The 18,003-nt window shown below is 41.5% G+C and overlaps 1 protein-coding gene across 1 annotated transcript in view; it reads left to right on the top strand.

The window, feature by feature from the left end:
• The window catches only part of ERICH3 (glutamate rich 3), a 115,934-nt gene extending 99,026 nt beyond the window's left edge, over positions 1-16,908 (top strand). Inside the window, exons 13-14 of the mRNA XM_040987248.1 lie at positions 11,616-11,672; positions 14,852-16,908. Of these exons, the coding sequence (XP_040843182.1) occupies positions 11,616-11,672; positions 14,852-16,908 (2,114 nt within the window). The remainder of the gene's footprint in view (positions 1-11,615; positions 11,673-14,851) is intronic.
• The last annotated feature ends 1,095 nt before the right edge of the window (positions 16,909-18,003 follow it).

Below are 18,003 nucleotides of genomic sequence, written 5' to 3'. Positions count from 1 at the left end.
GAGTGCACAAAGCAGAGATGGTTCAGTAAGTGCAAAGGCCCTAAGCAGAGAGTAGAGTGGAGTGAACCCTTCATGGGGGTGATGGTTTTGGCAGCAGAGCCAGTGTGACAGAAACAGCAAACAGGAAAGAAACTTACAAGGTACAAGACAAGTTATAAGATGAGGCCAGACGAGAAAGAAGAGGTCAGTGGTATAGAATACACTCGGAGGAATTTATTACGAAATAAGAAGTCTTCCCACAGGGAAACACAAGAGTGGGAAAATGACATCATCTGAACCTTTAAACACACAATCCTGGCTACTACTTAGGTGATGAATTTTGCTTTTTACAAGTTGTTTTGGCATGTGTGGATCTGAGTTTGTAATGAACCGTGGGTTTTTTTCATGGCCATATTTTGATGTCAAAGGTAACATCAGAGCATCTTCATTTTGCAGGTAGATGTTTCTTATTCATGAATTTTGTTGTGGAGAGTAACTGGGCAAATGATTGACTACACAAAGAATAATCAAAGCACAGGGATACTTCTCAAGGTGACGGGACACATGCAATATATATTGGAGTAGATTTTTTTTTCTTCTTTTATGGTTTTCTTATGCTTTTAAAATTCAGATGAAAAATTCGTGAAAGATTTCTGTTTGGGCAGTGAAATGTTCAAAATTCTTCTCATGTTTAAAGTGAGATCAGTAATTTTGTTTCAAATCAAGGAATAGTAAGAATGAGTTAGATGTCATTGAGAATACAGTGTGAGCAATATAAAAGATGTAATATGTGTCAAATTAGGACACCCCTGTTTTGTTGTAAGGGAATTCAGGAAAAGGAGCTGATAATGAGATTAAATATTAAAAATAGAATAGGATGACTTTTTGTTTTGTAACTTAAATAAATATTTTATACATATTTACAGATTATTCCACTTCCCTTCACCTTTATTCTGCTCAAACTTCAGATACTACTAGTTAGAAAAAACTTACTTCTCTGAAAAAGAAAAGAAACAAGGCCTGGCATGGTAGGCTAGTGGCTAAAGTCCTTACATGTGCCACATGGGTGCTGGTTCTATTTCTGGCAGCCCCACTTCCCATCCAGCTCCCTGCTTGTGGCCTAGGAAAGCAGTCGAGGACGGTCCAAAGCCTTGGGACCCTGCACCCATGTGGGAGACCCAGGGGAGACTCTTGACTCCTGGTTTCGGATTGGCTCAGCTCCAGCTGTTGCTGCCGCTTGGGGAGTGAACCATTGGACAGAAGATCTTCCTCTCTGTCTCATCTTCTCTCTGTATATCTGATTTTCCAATTAAAAAAACAAAGAAAAAGAAAATAGATGAGAACTCCATAAACCCCCAAGCTTCCCATAAGTGAGAATTTAAAGCTCTTGTATGTTTCTTGGACTTTTCTTCTTATTTTTGATGTATTTTTTCCTTTCATCTGAGCTGGATAATAATGATACGTAAAAGTCAAATCACTGTTTGCTTGGGAAAGTATTTCACTTTCATTGATGAATGAGAATTTTTGTGGGTATATAGTATTCTGTATTGGCAGTTTATTTCTTTTGAACTTGAACTGTATCTTTTCATTCTCTCTTTACCTTCAGGTTCCTGATCGATTAGTTGAGTTGTGGATACTCTGAAGTTTTTTCTCTTGTACACCTTTTAGAATTTTAAATTTGACAGTTGAAAGTTTGACAATATTGTATTATGGTGAAGATATTTTCTGATGATGTCTATTAGAAGTTCTCTGTGATTCCTGCAATTGTTGCATATTCCTTTTTTTTTTTTTTCCAAATTAGGGAAGCTTGAATAGATCTTCTAGTTCATTCTATGTTTCCACACCTGCCAGAATCCCTAAGAGACATATTTTTGGTTATTTGGACAATCAAATCCCACAGATCTCAAACAATGTTTTTCTCCATTTTCTTCTTTGTTTACTTACGATATTTCTAAGGATTTGTCATCTAGTTCAAATATTTTTTTATTCTTCTCACTAAGTATGTTGTCACATCTTTCCACTGTATTTTCTATGTAAGATGTTGAATTTATTTCTAATATTTCAACTTGATTTCTCTTCAATATGCATGTCTTTCAGTAATTTTCATTCATGTTATATATGGATTTTTAAAGCTTTATTTCTCTATGTTTTATTTTATTTGGCACAAAAACTATTTTTTTTCTTTAAAATAAAAGCTCATAGTAAAGAATCTCTAAAATGTTTATCAGTTTAAATCCTTTGACTGAACAGTATTCAAAATATGTTGTATAATGATACTGAGGCCTTGTTGGGGCTTTTAACTGACTGGATCTTTACTCTGTTAGACCTATCTTCAGACCATAGAAGGTCTCCCCAAGAGGCCACTGAACTTATCTGGACAATAAGACGCTGAACTTTATGCTAGGCATGTGTTTGCAAGCAATGAATCTCAACTGAACTTGAACTATGGTTATGCAACAAGGTGGAGGAATCCACCATGGGGGGAGGGGTATGGGAGGGGTGGGGGGGATCCCCAGCGCCTATAAAACTGTACTATATAATATAATGTAAGCAACAATAAAAAAAAAAAAAGAAAGTCACCATTAAAATGCAAAAAAAAAAAACCAACCAAAATAAGTTTTTTTAAATTTAGTATTCAAAATAACAAGAATGTTGATTTTAATTGTAATGTTTATGATTATTAATTCAATTTGCACCATAGTAGATCTAAAAGTCACTTTTTTGAATTATGTATCTGATGACCTGAATTTTACAATGCATTAACTTGCTGGTACAATAGTCAAAATGTTATCATGACATGTTTGTATATTGCTTTATTAACGTAATAGTAAGGATAAAAGGCTTATAACTGAACTTTTATTAAAAGTTAATTTCAGGGTAAGTCCGCCATGAGGGAACTTGGGAACTGGGTGGAAATTCCTAGCTCCGCCCAGCTGCTAAGACCATGCGGCTGGGGGAGTTTGGGAGGAGTTCGGTCCTTGGGCTCTGGGGCAACTGACGCTCCTTGCAGTGTGGCTACTGTGGGGGGTGCCCCTGCCGGGTCGGACCCAATGCGGGGGACTCACGCCAAAGACACTGCCACAAGGCAGTGAACGAGTCCTCGGCCTCCCCCAGGGCGGCCAGTGCACCACATGGTGCCAGGCATTGCCTGCTGGCCGCCCGGAAGGGCAAACTCTGGGGTTTTCAAGATATGTAGTTGCTGCCTGGGGTCACTCATGACTAAGACTAGGTTGAGTGTAGGTGCAAAGTGAATTTTCGGGTATTCTCAGTGACAGGGTCATGAAAGATTTAAGCAGGCAAGGGGACCAAGACCTAATGGTTTGGGGGAAGTGTCCAGAAGATAATTTTAGTAAGACAGATGCAACAGCTCAATTATGAATACAGAGATGGGATATTAGTATAGAACATCACTGATCACCACATACTAGCCCACACCGAAGCTATGGATGGGGGCCTCTTTGGCAGTGTTGGGTACCATTGCCCGACTGAGTGTTGGAGGTGTGGAGTGGTCACATTTGGCAGGATCAAGACACTCTCCAGCACACAAGAGAACTTGGGCTGGGGGTAGGCTCTGTGGGGTTGTGTGGGCCCAACCCTTTGGAATACAAGTCCCCCGGGTTAGTTCCCAAGCTGGGGTTGCAATGGTCTAAGCTAGGTGTGACCACGCCATCTGCCATCACTCATGGGTAAAGGAATCCACAACAGTCAGGGTAGGTCAAGGCAGCAGCACCCAAATGTGCATCTTTAAACAAGATGTGGGGTGGGCCGGGCTGCCACTGGAAGGGGGCAGAATGGGCAGGGCTGAACAAACCTTAACTCACAAGTAACAACAGAAATCAGGTTGGAGCACAGCTCATGCCAGGTAGGTCCTTGCACATACTGATCTGTGTGAGGCAGAGGCACTAAGCCACAGCATCCAAGGGGCCAGGACAAGTGAGGGGCTCTGCCAAGCGGAGACAGAACAACCACCGGCCTACACCTGCTCTATGGCAGGGCAGAGGCCCGGTTGGGGAAATAACGGGACACCCTAGCTGGGTTGAGTTTCCCACCAAGGAGCGCATGGGCTGGAACTGAGGCTACATTCTGATCAGGATACGATCGTAATCTCACTTGGCACAATTGTGGACTGGGATGGGAAGCACCAAGCCAGGCCAAATTCCAACACCATCTGGTGCTCTGGAGGACCAGGGAGGGTTGTGTGACAGACTAGGTTAGGTCTCAGCCCTTACTGAACCATGTGTGAGCTGGGTAGGGGTATGGAAGAGCCATGGATGGGTTGAAATATCCAACAACAAGAACCAGCTTGGGTCGGAGGCCAGGCAGGAAAAGCCACTGTTCCTCCTAGGATAGCAGGCGAACTGAGTAGTGCCGGCTCATGGACCCACTGGTATGCGCGAAAACTGGCATTGGGAGAGGTTCTGGTGGAGGAGCCTGGGCAACTTCTCTGGCAGGACACAGTCCCATGCAGGTAAGCGCAAGAAGCACAATAGGGAACAACCCAGAACAGGCAATGAAAATTATCCCACTGGCATACACATGGCATGGGTTGGGGGCAGACCAGCCTGAATCTGTTCACATTACCTTCTGGTGAATCCGAGCACCAGAACAGAGTGTGGGCCGAGCCAGGTTCGGTTGCAACACATACCAGTACACAACAAGTAATGCCAAGGTGAGATGAGCCGTACCAGATGTGGCTGCAGCACACAAACAGCACATGTGACAATCAGGGAGGAGGCAAAGCCAACAGGGGAACGTGGGCACCCCTGCTGGATAACTACTTCCATTGGAAAGTGTGAATGCGGATGGGGGCAGTTCAGACTAGGCAGGGCTATAGCACCTGTGGGCCTCACGGTGAGCTGACTGTTCTGACTGGTGCAAGTTAAAATTAGAGTGGGTTGAGGGGTGTTTGGGCTTAGCCACAGCGTTAACTGGCAGAGGCTGGTACTAGGAGCCAATTCTGACAAGTCAAATGCCAAAACTACCTGGAGACTGCATACTCTGGGAGTGGGTGTGGCCTAGTAGGGAAATAGTGGGCACCTCCCTCAGGGTTACCACCCTCACTGGACAGCATGAAACCCAGGCTAGGAGCAGGGGTGGCTTGACAGAAAGGCACCTGCCAGTGGGTGTATGGGCTGGATAATAGGTTGGTTGGGTTGAACCAGGCTTCAATGTCCATTGACGTGTGCGAGAGCTAATTGGGATGTGGGACAGACTGGACAAGCCTGCAGTGCATACTGGCAAGCATGGGAACCAGGGTAGGGGGCAGAACTGGTAGGGGTTTTGGGGAGTCGCCCCAACTAGGCTGTAGCTCCAACTGGTTTGCATGAAGACCGAGTATGAAGTGGGTAGAATCGAGCTGGACTACAACACCCATTGGTTCACAAGGAAGACAGGGCTGGATAATTTGAAAATTCTGAGATATCAATTTGGTGATAATAGCTTAAGTACTTGATGTCTGCCTTGCCCTTTTCTCTTTTAAATTAAGAACAGCAGTTTAAAAGTTTACACCTGAATCTAGAAAAGGTACCATCCAGATTTGCTACATAAAATAATATATTAGAGAAAGAAATTATGAGCTATCTTGAGCTAGTTTCCCAAGGGAAAAACTACAGAAATTTAAAAAGAGATAATGCAGAGCTCAAATATTGAAAGTTAGTGGCTAGAAGCAGAGACAACTGTGGGCAGGGGGATGGAAAGGGGAGAGTGGGAGGCAAGAAAGAAGTAGTCCCATGCAGCTTTTTCATTATTTGTTTATACGTATTTTTCTTTTTCATTTTATGACACGGTTTCATAGGCTCTTGGATTTCTCCAGCCCCTCTGAAAAGCCCTCCCCCATATTGAATTTCTCCATATTGTTACAGTGGTACAGTTCATATCCAGTCATGATTCCTTCAGTGTAGGCATGGACCATGCAGAGAGCTCAGCATCTTCTTGTCCAGATAAATTCAGCAGTTTCATTGGGAGACCATTCTTGGTCTAAAAGTAGAGCTGGCAGAATATCATCCCCTCCAATGAAAAGCCACGACACAACAACATCATGAAGTTAATTGACAAGGTATTGAATGACCAATATGTTAGAAAACGCAAGTTCTTAACCACATCCTGTAACTACTTCATTGACATTTCAATTTTAGTTTATACACAACTGGCTGCTATACACCTTAAAATGGTTACAGAGTACTATTCAGCTGTCTTGTGTCTACTTTCATTTTTATATTTAGCAGCTTATAGTATTCAAGCATGATTTTTACTGAACTTCTTGAAATTTAGAATAATCCAAACAGGCTTATAACTCAAACATGCCATATGTTAACAATTGAGAAGCAGAACAATTTTAGGAGGGGTGTGCAGAGAAATCTTCAATACCTTAGTGAGGAGTAACTAATCCTTGTGTCTTCAGTATGGGCACCAAGGACTATATCCCAATTGCCAAGGAGACCACGGGGAATTGGAGTGCCCTCGTAGGCCAAGAACTCTGAAGTCATCCATTCCCTATCGGATCTCCCACATGGGATGGAAAAAGCCCAGATCCTTCCTCACAGGATCTAATGTCACCCGAACAACAGCCAGGAGCCCTGAGCGATCCTCAGGAACAGAAAAACCGTAAAGTTCCTTTGGGACTTGAGAGAGGAGCTTTCTCTGGTCTTTTCTTGGTTCCAACTTTGGCTCTGCACTCTCTCTTGCAATGACCATCAGGGTCGCTCCGAAGTGCCCCCTCCCCCCAAAAAGATAGATCAGATAGAGACCAATAAGAAAACCTTAGAACAGACAGGAAAAAGTAAACCTTTTCATTATTCAGGAGTTCTCCTCGTTGCTAAACCTCAGGAAAAGCTTGGATGACACCCCCAAACAGCAGTCAACAGAAATAGAAAAGGATGTTTGCTCCTCATGGAGAGAGGGCTCTTTGCTAACACAGAGGGTGACAATGCCAACAGCAGGGCTCTGCTGTGACTGAGAGTTCCACAGCCATGGGAAAGCAACACGCAAAGTTTTGGTTCTACTAAGAGTGTTCGAATCTCGCCTTTTTTGTTTCTTACCTGATCTACTGGGTCTCTAAATTGGACCCTAGCTTAATGTGTGAGAGGAACATCTGAATCCAACTGGAGCTGAAGAACATTCAAGTTGTTGCCCAAAAGTTGCAAAAGTAACAACTCTCATTTTTATATAAATGTGTCAATATTGTCCATAATAGACACAAAAAAGGGATTAATAGAATTTATAAGGTGATAATTAGTGATGTTTTCATCCTTTTATCTTTTTTTCCATCTGCATAAGGAAAAACTTGAGTCCACATTTTATTGTAACAATTCAACAATACTAGAAAATTTTCAAAATATGAAACTTTCACTAAAAAGAGAATTACAAGCAGGTTCCCAAATAAATATTGGCTCTAATCAAAGCACCCAACTCTAGATATTCAATTATTGGGACTAGAAGTTTTTTTTTTTCCAAATTGTGGTGTGAAAATATTACAAAAATTACTTGGTAGTAAACAAGAGGTAAGCGGTACTTATATACCTGTATTCATACTTTAAGGAATGTATAAAAATGGATAAAGATTGTGATGGGTCATGGATTTGGGGCAGTGGTTAAAATGTTGGTTAGAATACCACCAATCCAGATGAATCTCTGTGTTCAAGTCTTTACACTGCTTCTGAAACAGCTTCTTATTACTGTTTACTCTGGGAGGGACCAGGTGACTGCTCAGGTAGTTGGGTCACTGCTGCCCACGTGGGAAATCCTGAATGAGCTTCTTATTCCTGTCTTTAGCCTGACACAACCCTGGTTGTCCCTGAATTAGGGGAGTTGATAGTAGGTAGACAATCTCTCTCTTCTCTTTTATTCTCCACTCCTCTACTTTTTAATACATTAAAAAAAGAAGTAGAAAAGATAGTTCTGGTAAGTTAGAAATAATTCCAAATATTTGAGTAGATGACTAAATGGTAAGATGCTTGCAAATTTTATTTGATTCCTAGTCTAATTCAGAACATTTCCAAATACTAAACATAATATTTTGACATCTAGAAATAATTTTAATTAATTTGGAAAAATAGTACCAATAAAAATTGCCCGCAATGGTAGCATCAACAACTCATTACAGCATAAGAAATATGAAACAGAAAATTTACAAAATGTATATGAAAAAAGATTCACAATACACAAAGAGTTATTACAAATCAATAAGGCAAAGATCATTGCACTAGAATATAACAGGAAATTCACAAAAGTACACTTTACCCACTAATACAAAAAAGTCTATCCTATTATCACTTTTAATTATTAATTTATCAACTAAAGGAATTGGTGACATTGTTAGCAAAGTACAGAGACAAATGCCTTTTAGCCATTACAGATAAAGTTGTTAATTGCTTCCCTTTATGGAGCATATTTGGAAGTATTCATCAACAGCTTTTCAAAAACATATTTTTTTACTTAATTCCAAGAGTTTATCCTAAGGATATAGTCACAAGTACACACAATAATACTGATTAAATGATATACAAAATAGCTCCATAATAAAAGTAAATAGGCAGTTGGTTAACGAAATATTGATGCCAATTGATTAGAACACTTTGTGGAAGAATCTTTCACATTTAATGATATGGAAAGTAGTCACAAATATTTCTAAATTAATAAAGTGGAAGGTGAGGTGTCATCTACAATAAGAGTGAGTAGGGTTAAAATCTTTAGAATCCCTTAAAAGATTAGTGAATAATTTTCTCTGGGTGAAGCAATTATGAAAATTTTTATATGTTTGTTTCTGCTTTTAATCTTTTAAAATATTTTACTTTTTTCATAAAAAAGCTAAGGGCGTAATATAAGAACTGCTTGGTATTTTGTAAAAAAATATCTGAAAGTGTTCTATATCATCTGAGTTGAAAAAAGTTCTTTCTGTAAAGTTCAGTATATGAGACGATTTCACTTTGCTGTCAATTCTAGTACCTTTCCCTTTAGTGGCAGCAGTATAGAGGGGTAGAGGCAGGAGTCTTCAGGGATCAAGGGCTCAGTGGATGGAGAAAAGAAAGCAAAGGGTCACCTTGCTGACATGGGAGTCTCAGCACACACAGTCTTCTTAACTCTATGTGGAAAACATTGAGGTTAGGCACCAGCCAAGCACTTGCTTTTAAGTTGCAACTTCAGAAGAGGTTCTGAGAAGAAAAATGACCAAGTGAAGCCTTTTGTGGTCTCACATCTAGGAAGTCCTTGATACTGCAGCCAGGGTCCCCAACACCTGATGATACTGGCTCATCTCTGTCTCTAAAGCCCGTATCTCCAGGGCCAAAGCCACAGATGTGGGAAAGTGGTGAGTAGAGAGACTACAAGCCTCACTATCAGTGCCAGCGAGTTGGGACTTTCAGACTTAGTACTGTTTGGGTTCTTGGAATAGTCTGGGTTCGCTAACTCTTATTGGTTTATTATTGTTATTATTATGAACCATATCTGCTTAGAGTCCATGTATTTCTTGGAAGAATAGCTTAGCTGTCTTGTTAACACCTGTGAAACAAAGCTTCCTATAACTGACATGAAATCTGACTTCTTATCTTTCCCTGGATCTGTTATCCTTGTGATTTCCATTTTTGTCAGCCAAACAAATTTATAAAAAATTCCTAAAGCATCATATTTTAAAATCTTTAAATATACAATACTAATATTATTATACTGGGTAAGATGGTATTTAATGTACATGTGCTGTATTTATAAAATTTGCATGTTAAAAATTAACTTGATAAAAATAAAAACCTTATTGTTGTAATTATCATCTCTAAATTATTTTACCGTATTGAATAAAAAGGCTGATGTTCCAAAATCCTTACAAAGTGAATACATGGGAAATGTATAATGCTCATTTTCTCTCATTTCATTATCTAGTTAAGTCATGATTTCCTCACAAGGCCCAGTCAGAGCAGATATCTCATCATTTCTTTCCAAACATAGGAAACGATTACCGTTTGGCAAACAATCTTTAAGTAAGAGACTACATTCTAATTATTTTTTTTCTGAAACTACAGTTCTTGGGAGAGCTGTATATATCATAATGTGTTGGAAGAACAGAGAAAAGGAGGAAGGGAGATTCTGAAAGGGTGAAGAAAGGAAAGGAGAGCGATTTAAGGCAGAGAGAAGGCGATGCAGTTTTGGAGATATATTTGGATTTTGAAAGGCAATTCTAAGTCCAATAGTTGAGTGAACCTTTAACCAGAGGCAGCCAGGTGGTAGATGGCAATGATATAGAATGTGGCTCATCAGATAAGCAAGAAACATAGATAGGGAGTTTTGAGAAACTTAAGCTTAATTGACTTTGTAGTTTTGCCTAGTATCATACCACACTGAGCAATAACGCTTAAAATGTCCATCATCATCATCATTACTTTTTGTGTATCAGGTACAGGCACTTGCTAATAGAAAGGTGAACATATACATAATGTATTCATTTAATTCTTCCCAATCCCACTGAGTAGATATCACTTTACGACAGATGAGTAAACTGAGTCATGGGTCCAAATCAAAGACCTTTAGGTGATATAGTCATAACAGAATATGGAACTTGAACTCCCTGATCCGGAAATCCTGCTAGTAACCAGCTACAGAGAGGAAGAATTTCTAACAGCTTTTGCAGTGGGGTTTATGGTCATGGTGTAATAGCTTCTGTCCACAAAGAGTGGGCACTGGGGTCAAGTCATGAAAGTGTACTAATGGATGAAACGCTCATCGTGTAGTCAGCTCTGATCATTTTAGCAATTTAAAATAGCAGTAATGATTGATGTCATAAAACCACAACATGTTTCTAGAAAGGAAAAGCCAACTAAATTGCTTTTTAAATCATTTCATTGCATGGGCACTTGGCACACTATCACTGCTTCTGGCTGTTGTTTTTTTTTTTTTTAATGCAACTATTTCTTTGCATGGATTTCTTAACTTCATGATCTTCTGTGTCTTACATATTATTTTTGGATTCGTAGCTTGGTAGTTGTTTAATCTTAACAGATTTTAGAAGTGAGGTATTATTTTAATGTGTGCATGCTTTTACGTTGACCCCACTTACTGAAGTGATGTGAAATAGCTCAGACATGTCCGTGTGACCCATTTTTGTACCTTTTGATATTTTATATAATCTCCAATCAGTTGGACAGATAATAACTGAAGCCTTGGCGCTGGGTTATCATTGCTACTCTGATGCCGAGTCTGGTGTGAGCAGTGCAGATGAGCCGGGGAAGCCCTCGAGGAAGCTGAAGATTGACACAGGTGGAGGTAAGGGCTCATCATTACCTCGCACAGACCTTCAAAAATCTCCTGTAAAAGACAGTCCATTTTCCTCTTTCATGTTCCTGTCCTTTGCCACATTCGTTTTCTTTGTAACTAATGAATGTGATGGCAGGTCCTGGCTGAGGGGCCTGAAGGGGAGCTTTGAAACTAACATCAGATATGATTGTTATTATACTTTTTTTTAATACATTGGTACCTAAGATAAAAAAGAAAATAAGGATTGGTGGTTATAAAATACTTGTAGGGATTTTTCAAATCAGGTGGATTTCTTTCTCTACCTCCCAGTTAGTTGGCCAGCTGAATTGCCTTTACCAGCTCAACTGGAAACAAGGAGAGTTCACAACGATTCATCTGAACTTATTTTTTTTAATTAGGAAAGAATTCATTGCCATCAGTATATGACCCGGCTCTTGGTGACGAGTATTCCATCTGTAGAAGTGCCAATTAGAGAGATTCAACAGACCGTGACTCATACATATGTGGTCCAACTTTCTATGTCCTTGAAATCAGGCATTCCCATATTTAGTTAATTCCTTTCTAAAATTGTTCTGATTTGAATACATCTCTGTATAAAGTTACCAGGGGTATTCATTTTATTTGTCGCATACAATATTCCTCCCATCTCCAATTTTAATCATAGCACTAATTTGAGATTCTACACTACTTTTAAGCAAACATCTTAGCCAATCATTTTGGAGATGTTGGCAGAATACAAAAGACATTGGGGTTAAAGTAAAAGGACTTTATTATAGCGAATAGCAGTAGCCAGAGTGATTGCATAGAGGCTGGTCCTAGAGTGTGGGTTCTTCCTGGGCAACATGAAGGGGTGATTTTCATCTGGGAAAGGGGCTGAATTGCAGGACAGGCATCCTGAGGTTAGAGAAGATAAAGGTTTACAGTTGGCACTCAAATTCCTTGCCCCAATTCATCCTGCAATGCAGCCATTGTAGTTACTAATGATCAAATCTAACTTTCGTAAGAAGATCTGATTAACCATGAACAGTGGAAGGGAAATGAGATTTGTTTGTTTTCTCTATACAAGGTATTATGCTAAGCATTTTATATAAACTATATCATTTATTGTCCCAGGAATTCTGTAAGGCCAGCATGACTGTTCTCATTTTACAGATAAGGAAATGAAGGCTTAGAAGTGTGTTGTTTCATAAATTCACACATCTAGTAAGTGGCAGGCCTGGCATTCTCACCCACAGCTGTCTCACTCACAGGTACATACTCATTCCACTAAATCAAATTACTCTGGTTTTGAATGTTGCTCACTCTTGTATATTAAATATTTTTCCAAAAGCCCATGTGGCTGCCATCAATAGCAGATGTCATGCTTTTGTTCTGATTATTTTTAGAAAGGTTTCAGTTAGTTTCTCCCTTGCTTCAACAATGCCATGTTGGACTCTTCCAAAGTGTGTGTGTGTGTGTGTGTGTGTGTGTGTGTGTGTGTGTGTGTGTGTGTGTGTTTATATAATATCTCAGGTGGATGCCATTAACATTTCTCTGCTAGAATTTAGGTATAGTATATTAATAATTAGTGGTTAGGCAATTCTATTCCCATGTTTTTCTGAAACTTCTTTCATCCATGTATTTAGAGGCCAGCACAGAAACACAGGGGACTTTTAAAACTGACTTTTTAATATAATTTCATGCAGACATTGAGATAGCAAGATACACTGCCGTAGAAACTTGACATAGGTTGTTTTTCATTGTTTTCATTTAATTCTGTTTTAAATCCAGCAATAATCTGTAAAGGAATAGAATGGAATATATTCTCTCAGGTGAATTGCCTACATGCTCTCTGAGTAAACACTTGTTAGCCATCTCCCTTTGGAACTTTTAGATACAATTTAGGAAAAAAATTGCTATGATACACTGAGGAACACCTATAAAACTCAATCTCAGTCCCATTGATAGAGCTGAAATTTCTATTTTACTCCTTTGAAAGAAGACATCAAAAGTCACTTTCCAGATATATTTTTAAAGGAACTGTAACCTCAGCAATTATTGCCTTACTTCAAAATAGTTTATCACTGTAGCTGGTAGGAGACTGAGGCAGCACGAGCTCTAGCCATGTTTTGTGTTAGGAGAGGTAGTGGGCAGTTCTGAACAGGGCGTGAGGAGAGCAAAAATGATCAGGGTTTCAGGTAGAGATTGTTGGTTATGGTGCTAGTAAGATAGTTAGCCGTAAAAATCAAGCATGTGAAAATGTCAGAAAGATGCACCGAACTAGTTTATATGTGCATTTATTTATATGTTTATTCATGTATATGGACATGCAGGAGACTGGTGCTCCTGCGTGGTAATAACTTATTTTATTGCACACAGTCCACTGTCTTTCAGCAGATGGAAAATTTAAATGCATAGGTATTAGACAGGACTTGCCTCTAATTATTTGGTATGGGTTGTTCAAAGGCATACATCTTTATTAAATAGCGAGAACTTATTTGAAGATTTAAAACATATATTGATTCTATACTTATTGAATAATAACGCAGCCAAATTTGTTGAGGAATTATAGATCAGATTTTGAGAAATTGCTTCAACAAGGTAATTAATGTTGCAAATTGTCTCAGATAATAAAGTCTTGTCTTGTCCTGGTCCCCTTTTGCCAAAGGCATATCAGTTTCCTTATCTAAATAGAAGGCATCCTGATCCGTAACACAAATTGGTGTCTTTGCTAAATATCTTTGAGCTACAAAGTTTTTGATGACTAAATCATGATGTAGTAGCTTTAAAATATGGAGTGAAATATGACATAATGGTGAGTTCACAATAAGTATTGCTGAATGACCACGTGAGAGACAGAAAGAAATATTACAGTGTTGGAAGCAAATATTATGGTGCTGTTGACTTCTGAAAGTTGAAACACTATTTTTCTTTTTGTGTAATTTTCCTAAAATTATTTGAAATAAAAGTAGAAAGTTTTTGCTTTTATGTGAGAGGAAAAAGGTAGGCAGCAAGATTTAGTTTTCATTTTATGAGTTGGGAAAATTAAACTTTTTCTTTGCTTATTTTCAACAGTTTGATGTCCAGTTTTAATTAGAGTGTTGAATAAATTTGCAAGGGCTCAGTTTCATAATGAAAAGCCATTATTCAGTCACAATGCATTATATAACTGATGACATGATCTAAAACAGGCAAACTTTTTTTTTTAGGATTTATTTATTTTTATTGGAAAGGTGGATATACAGAGGAGGAGAGACAGAAAGATCTTTCGTCAGATGGTTCACTCCCCAAGTGGCCTCAAAGGTTGGAGCTGAGTCAATCCGAAGCCAGGAGCCAGGAGCTCTTCTGGGTCTCCCACATAGTCTTTGGACGATCCTCAACAGCTTTCCCAGGCCACAAGCAGGGAGCTTGATGGGAAGCTGGACCACTGGTATTAGAACCGGCACCCATATGGGATCCCAGGCGCATTCAAGGCAAGAACTTTAACCACTAGGCTATTGCACCGGGCCCACAGGCAAACTTTTTATGTGTAATTTTCCATTTCCCTTGACACCACATGCAAAATCTTTGTCAGTAAGTAACATATAAGACTAGAAAGTATCTCCGTTGTTTATTTTGACTAAAACAGCCTTGTTTTCTTATCTCACTTTTATAGCACAAAAGAGGAATTTAGTGGTGGAGGAAACGCTAGAACTTAGTTCAAACAAGGAGACAAAGCAAGCTGCACAAGAAACTGACGTGTTGCTGAAGAAAGAAGCAAAGGCAGAAGATGAAGCCACCCAGTGCAGAGATGCCGACACGAAGGAGGGAGAAGGGGCCGCAGCAGCCACAGGAAGCACAGGGATCACCCAGGTTCCCCTCGGGCAGAGGAAGGGCACAGCAGAGCTTCCAGCAGCGGAAAGAATCCCAGAGGAAAGAGAGATGCTTGTAGGTACAGGCAGTGCGACAGGGCCAGAAGCAGACAGTCTTGGCCTCCCTAGAAAAGCAGCAGCAGGAAGTTCGGAGGCTCTGAGTGCAGCAGAGGTTCCTGAAATGCAGGCCTTGGTGGAAACAGCGCCAGAGCCAGTGGAGCCAGTGCCTGCAGGAGAAGCAAGTGCGCTGTGGGCAGGACTTGCAAATAAGGCCGAAGCGCCGAGCTCAGAGGATTTTCAGGAGGGGGCAGTGGAGAGAGAGTCAGGGAGACTCTCCTCTTGGGAGGAAGAGGCTGAGACACCAGCAGCTGTGAGTGAAGCCCCTTCCCCAAAGCCAGATGTAGGAGAAAGCCAGGAGGAAGCACTCAAAGACCTAGAGAACATGGGGCTGGTGAGAGACGCAGCCTCGGAGACAGGGAGTGGCTCCAATGAGGCGGTGGCTGGGCGGGAGGAACAGGCTGGAGAGAGCGAAGGGCTGATGCGGGCAGAAACACCCGTGGGCACGTCCAGAGGAGAGGCAGAGGCAAGCTGTGGGGGCATCTCGGAGGGCATTTCCGAAGCACTGAGGAAGCAAGAACAGGTTGTGAAGGAGGTGGAGTCAGATAGGGAAGAGGACAGGAAAGACACCTTGTGCCTTGACACATTGGAAGTAGCAGGAGAGATGGGGGGAGCTGAGGGGCCCAGCCCAGCTCCAGGAGGACCTGAAGATGAGGGAGCAGAAGGGAAGAAAATAAATGCACAGGAGGATGAAAATGCTCCAGAAGGCGAGCACACCTCCAAAGGTGAGGTGAGGAAAACAGTGCAGGAAGTAAAATCCCAGCAGGTGACAGGAGCTCTTCAAAGCGGAGCAGAGTCGGATGCTGAGCAGGTGGCTAAATTGCCCAAGGGGGCAGAAGTGGAGGCGGCTTGTGAGGCAGCCCCAGGATTGCAGGAGTCCCTGGAGGACGTAACAGTTCCGAATAAAGAAAGATCAGAGGGAGAACTGAGCGAGGCACCAGACACTGTGCCCAGGAAAGTAGCCGATCTGCAAGACCCGCTCTCCACTGGAGGAGTGGGCGCGTCAGGAGCACTGGAGAGGGAGGCCGAAGGAAGGGCACAGGCTTCTGTAGGGGCTGTCCAGGCCTCAGGGGAGGCCAAGGAGGCTGCAGCCGAAGACAAGGACTGCCTTGCAGGGCAGGGGAAGGATAAAGACACGCCTCTAATGGGACAAAACAGAGGAACATTTGTGGCCCAGGAAGATGACCCAGAAAGAGAGCCCAGGATAGCTGGCAAGTTGAGCAAAGCAGCGGGTGTTGAGGACCCAGAAGAGGAGGCTAAGGAACTCCCTCGGGGGACAGAGGAAATGAAAGCAGGGACCCCGTTGGGTTTGGCTGAGGCCTGTCAAAGCCCGCCAGGAGGATCTGCGCAAACTCAGAAGAGGGAGCTGTGGGAAGACCCGCAGGGGCCCGAGGTGAAAACTGCACCAAACACAGCCGCCTCCGAACACTATGTTGCTGGGGAGAAAACCTGGCCCAATGGGGAAGAGTTCCTGGGAAAAACAACAGCTGCAGAGACGGAAGCAGTGGCGATGACAGCGGCACAGGGGTCTGAGGCGGCTCTGAGACAGGACACAGGAGACAGGATGCATGACGAGATATTCCCGAAGTCACCGCCTGCGAAACTGTCAGAGTCAGGAGCCGAGAACCTGCTGCCAGTGGCAACACCTCCTGCGGGGCTCAGTGTCCCTGGAGCCCCAGAGAAGCAAGAGCAGGTGGTGCAGCAGAACCGTGACCCTGCAGAAACTATCAGCGTGAAGACCTAGCTGACTTCCTGGAAGGCGGTGAGTGGCAGGAGGTGGATTTAAGCCTGGGCCTTACCAGAATAGAAACTCTGTTGAGACTGACTTGGTCTTTCAGGAGCGTGCACACGCCTCCGCCCAGGCCCGCTGTCTTGACTTGGTCTCCGGCCTGCTGGAGAGGAGTTGGGGAAGATGGAGGAGGGCCAAGGTGCATAGAGACACTCCTCTGTTCCCACTGAGGCTAGAGTTTGCTACTCTGTCTTGCAAGCACAGCTCCCCGAATACTGGGATGTGTGTCTGCCACACAGGACCCCACAGGCAAAATGTGTGCTAAGAGGAAGCCCAAAGGACAGACCAGAGACGTGAAGTGTCCAATTATGTACTAAAATTCATTTCCTTTTTAGTGTTTAAGGAATGATGCAAAGTAATCTGAGATCATATGTCCTTAAATGGACTCCATGACTTCCTTCATGCAGCTTTAGGTATCCTATATATTTTGCATATTCAAAATATGATACATTTTTAATATATCATACTTAACTACTGGGAGGGTGTATAGGTTGATTTTTCCTTGCTGCCATCACATTTTTAGTACCCAGATTCTAGATTTTGAGTCATTATATCTGTGATATCACTAACATTTTTATTATTTTTCAGAAAATGTGCAAGATGTCTTCTGGAGGCATGAAAAATTCACTGAAATATCTACGCGGGATATCAGATGTCATTTAAAAATGTTTTCATTACTGTGTTTGTGGTATTTCCAATCTCTCAGCTCCAGTCAGTAGATCAGAAAGTAGCTTAGAGTAACAGCTCGTTCACATCCACACGAAACTCTGTAGGAAGAGTGCTTTCCATGGCAGAACTAACTACAAATCTCTTCCATGTTCTACAGAGCCAAACCAAAAGGGTGTTTTTAAAATGAATTGTACTGACTTTCGCTGAAAGGCCTAGTCTTGATATTCAATATCCAATAATCCCTTTTCACTTTACACCCAATTTCATAAGGTAGAGTTTATTTAAATTCTTGTGGTGACTGGGGCTGGTGTTGTAGGACAATACTGTCTGCAACTCAAGTGGGAGCACCTGTTTCAGCACCTGCTCAGCTGAGGCTACCTT

The sequence above is a fragment of the Ochotona curzoniae genome, unplaced genomic scaffold (genome assembly GCF_017591425.1).
Source record: "Ochotona curzoniae isolate NIBS_2020 unplaced genomic scaffold, NIBS_Ocur_1.0 contig_4612, whole genome shotgun sequence".
Taxonomy (NCBI): Eukaryota; Metazoa; Chordata; class Mammalia; order Lagomorpha; family Ochotonidae; genus Ochotona; species Ochotona curzoniae.
The sequence above is the reverse complement of the archived record's forward strand: the minus strand, read 5'-3'. Positions and strand labels throughout refer to the sequence as shown.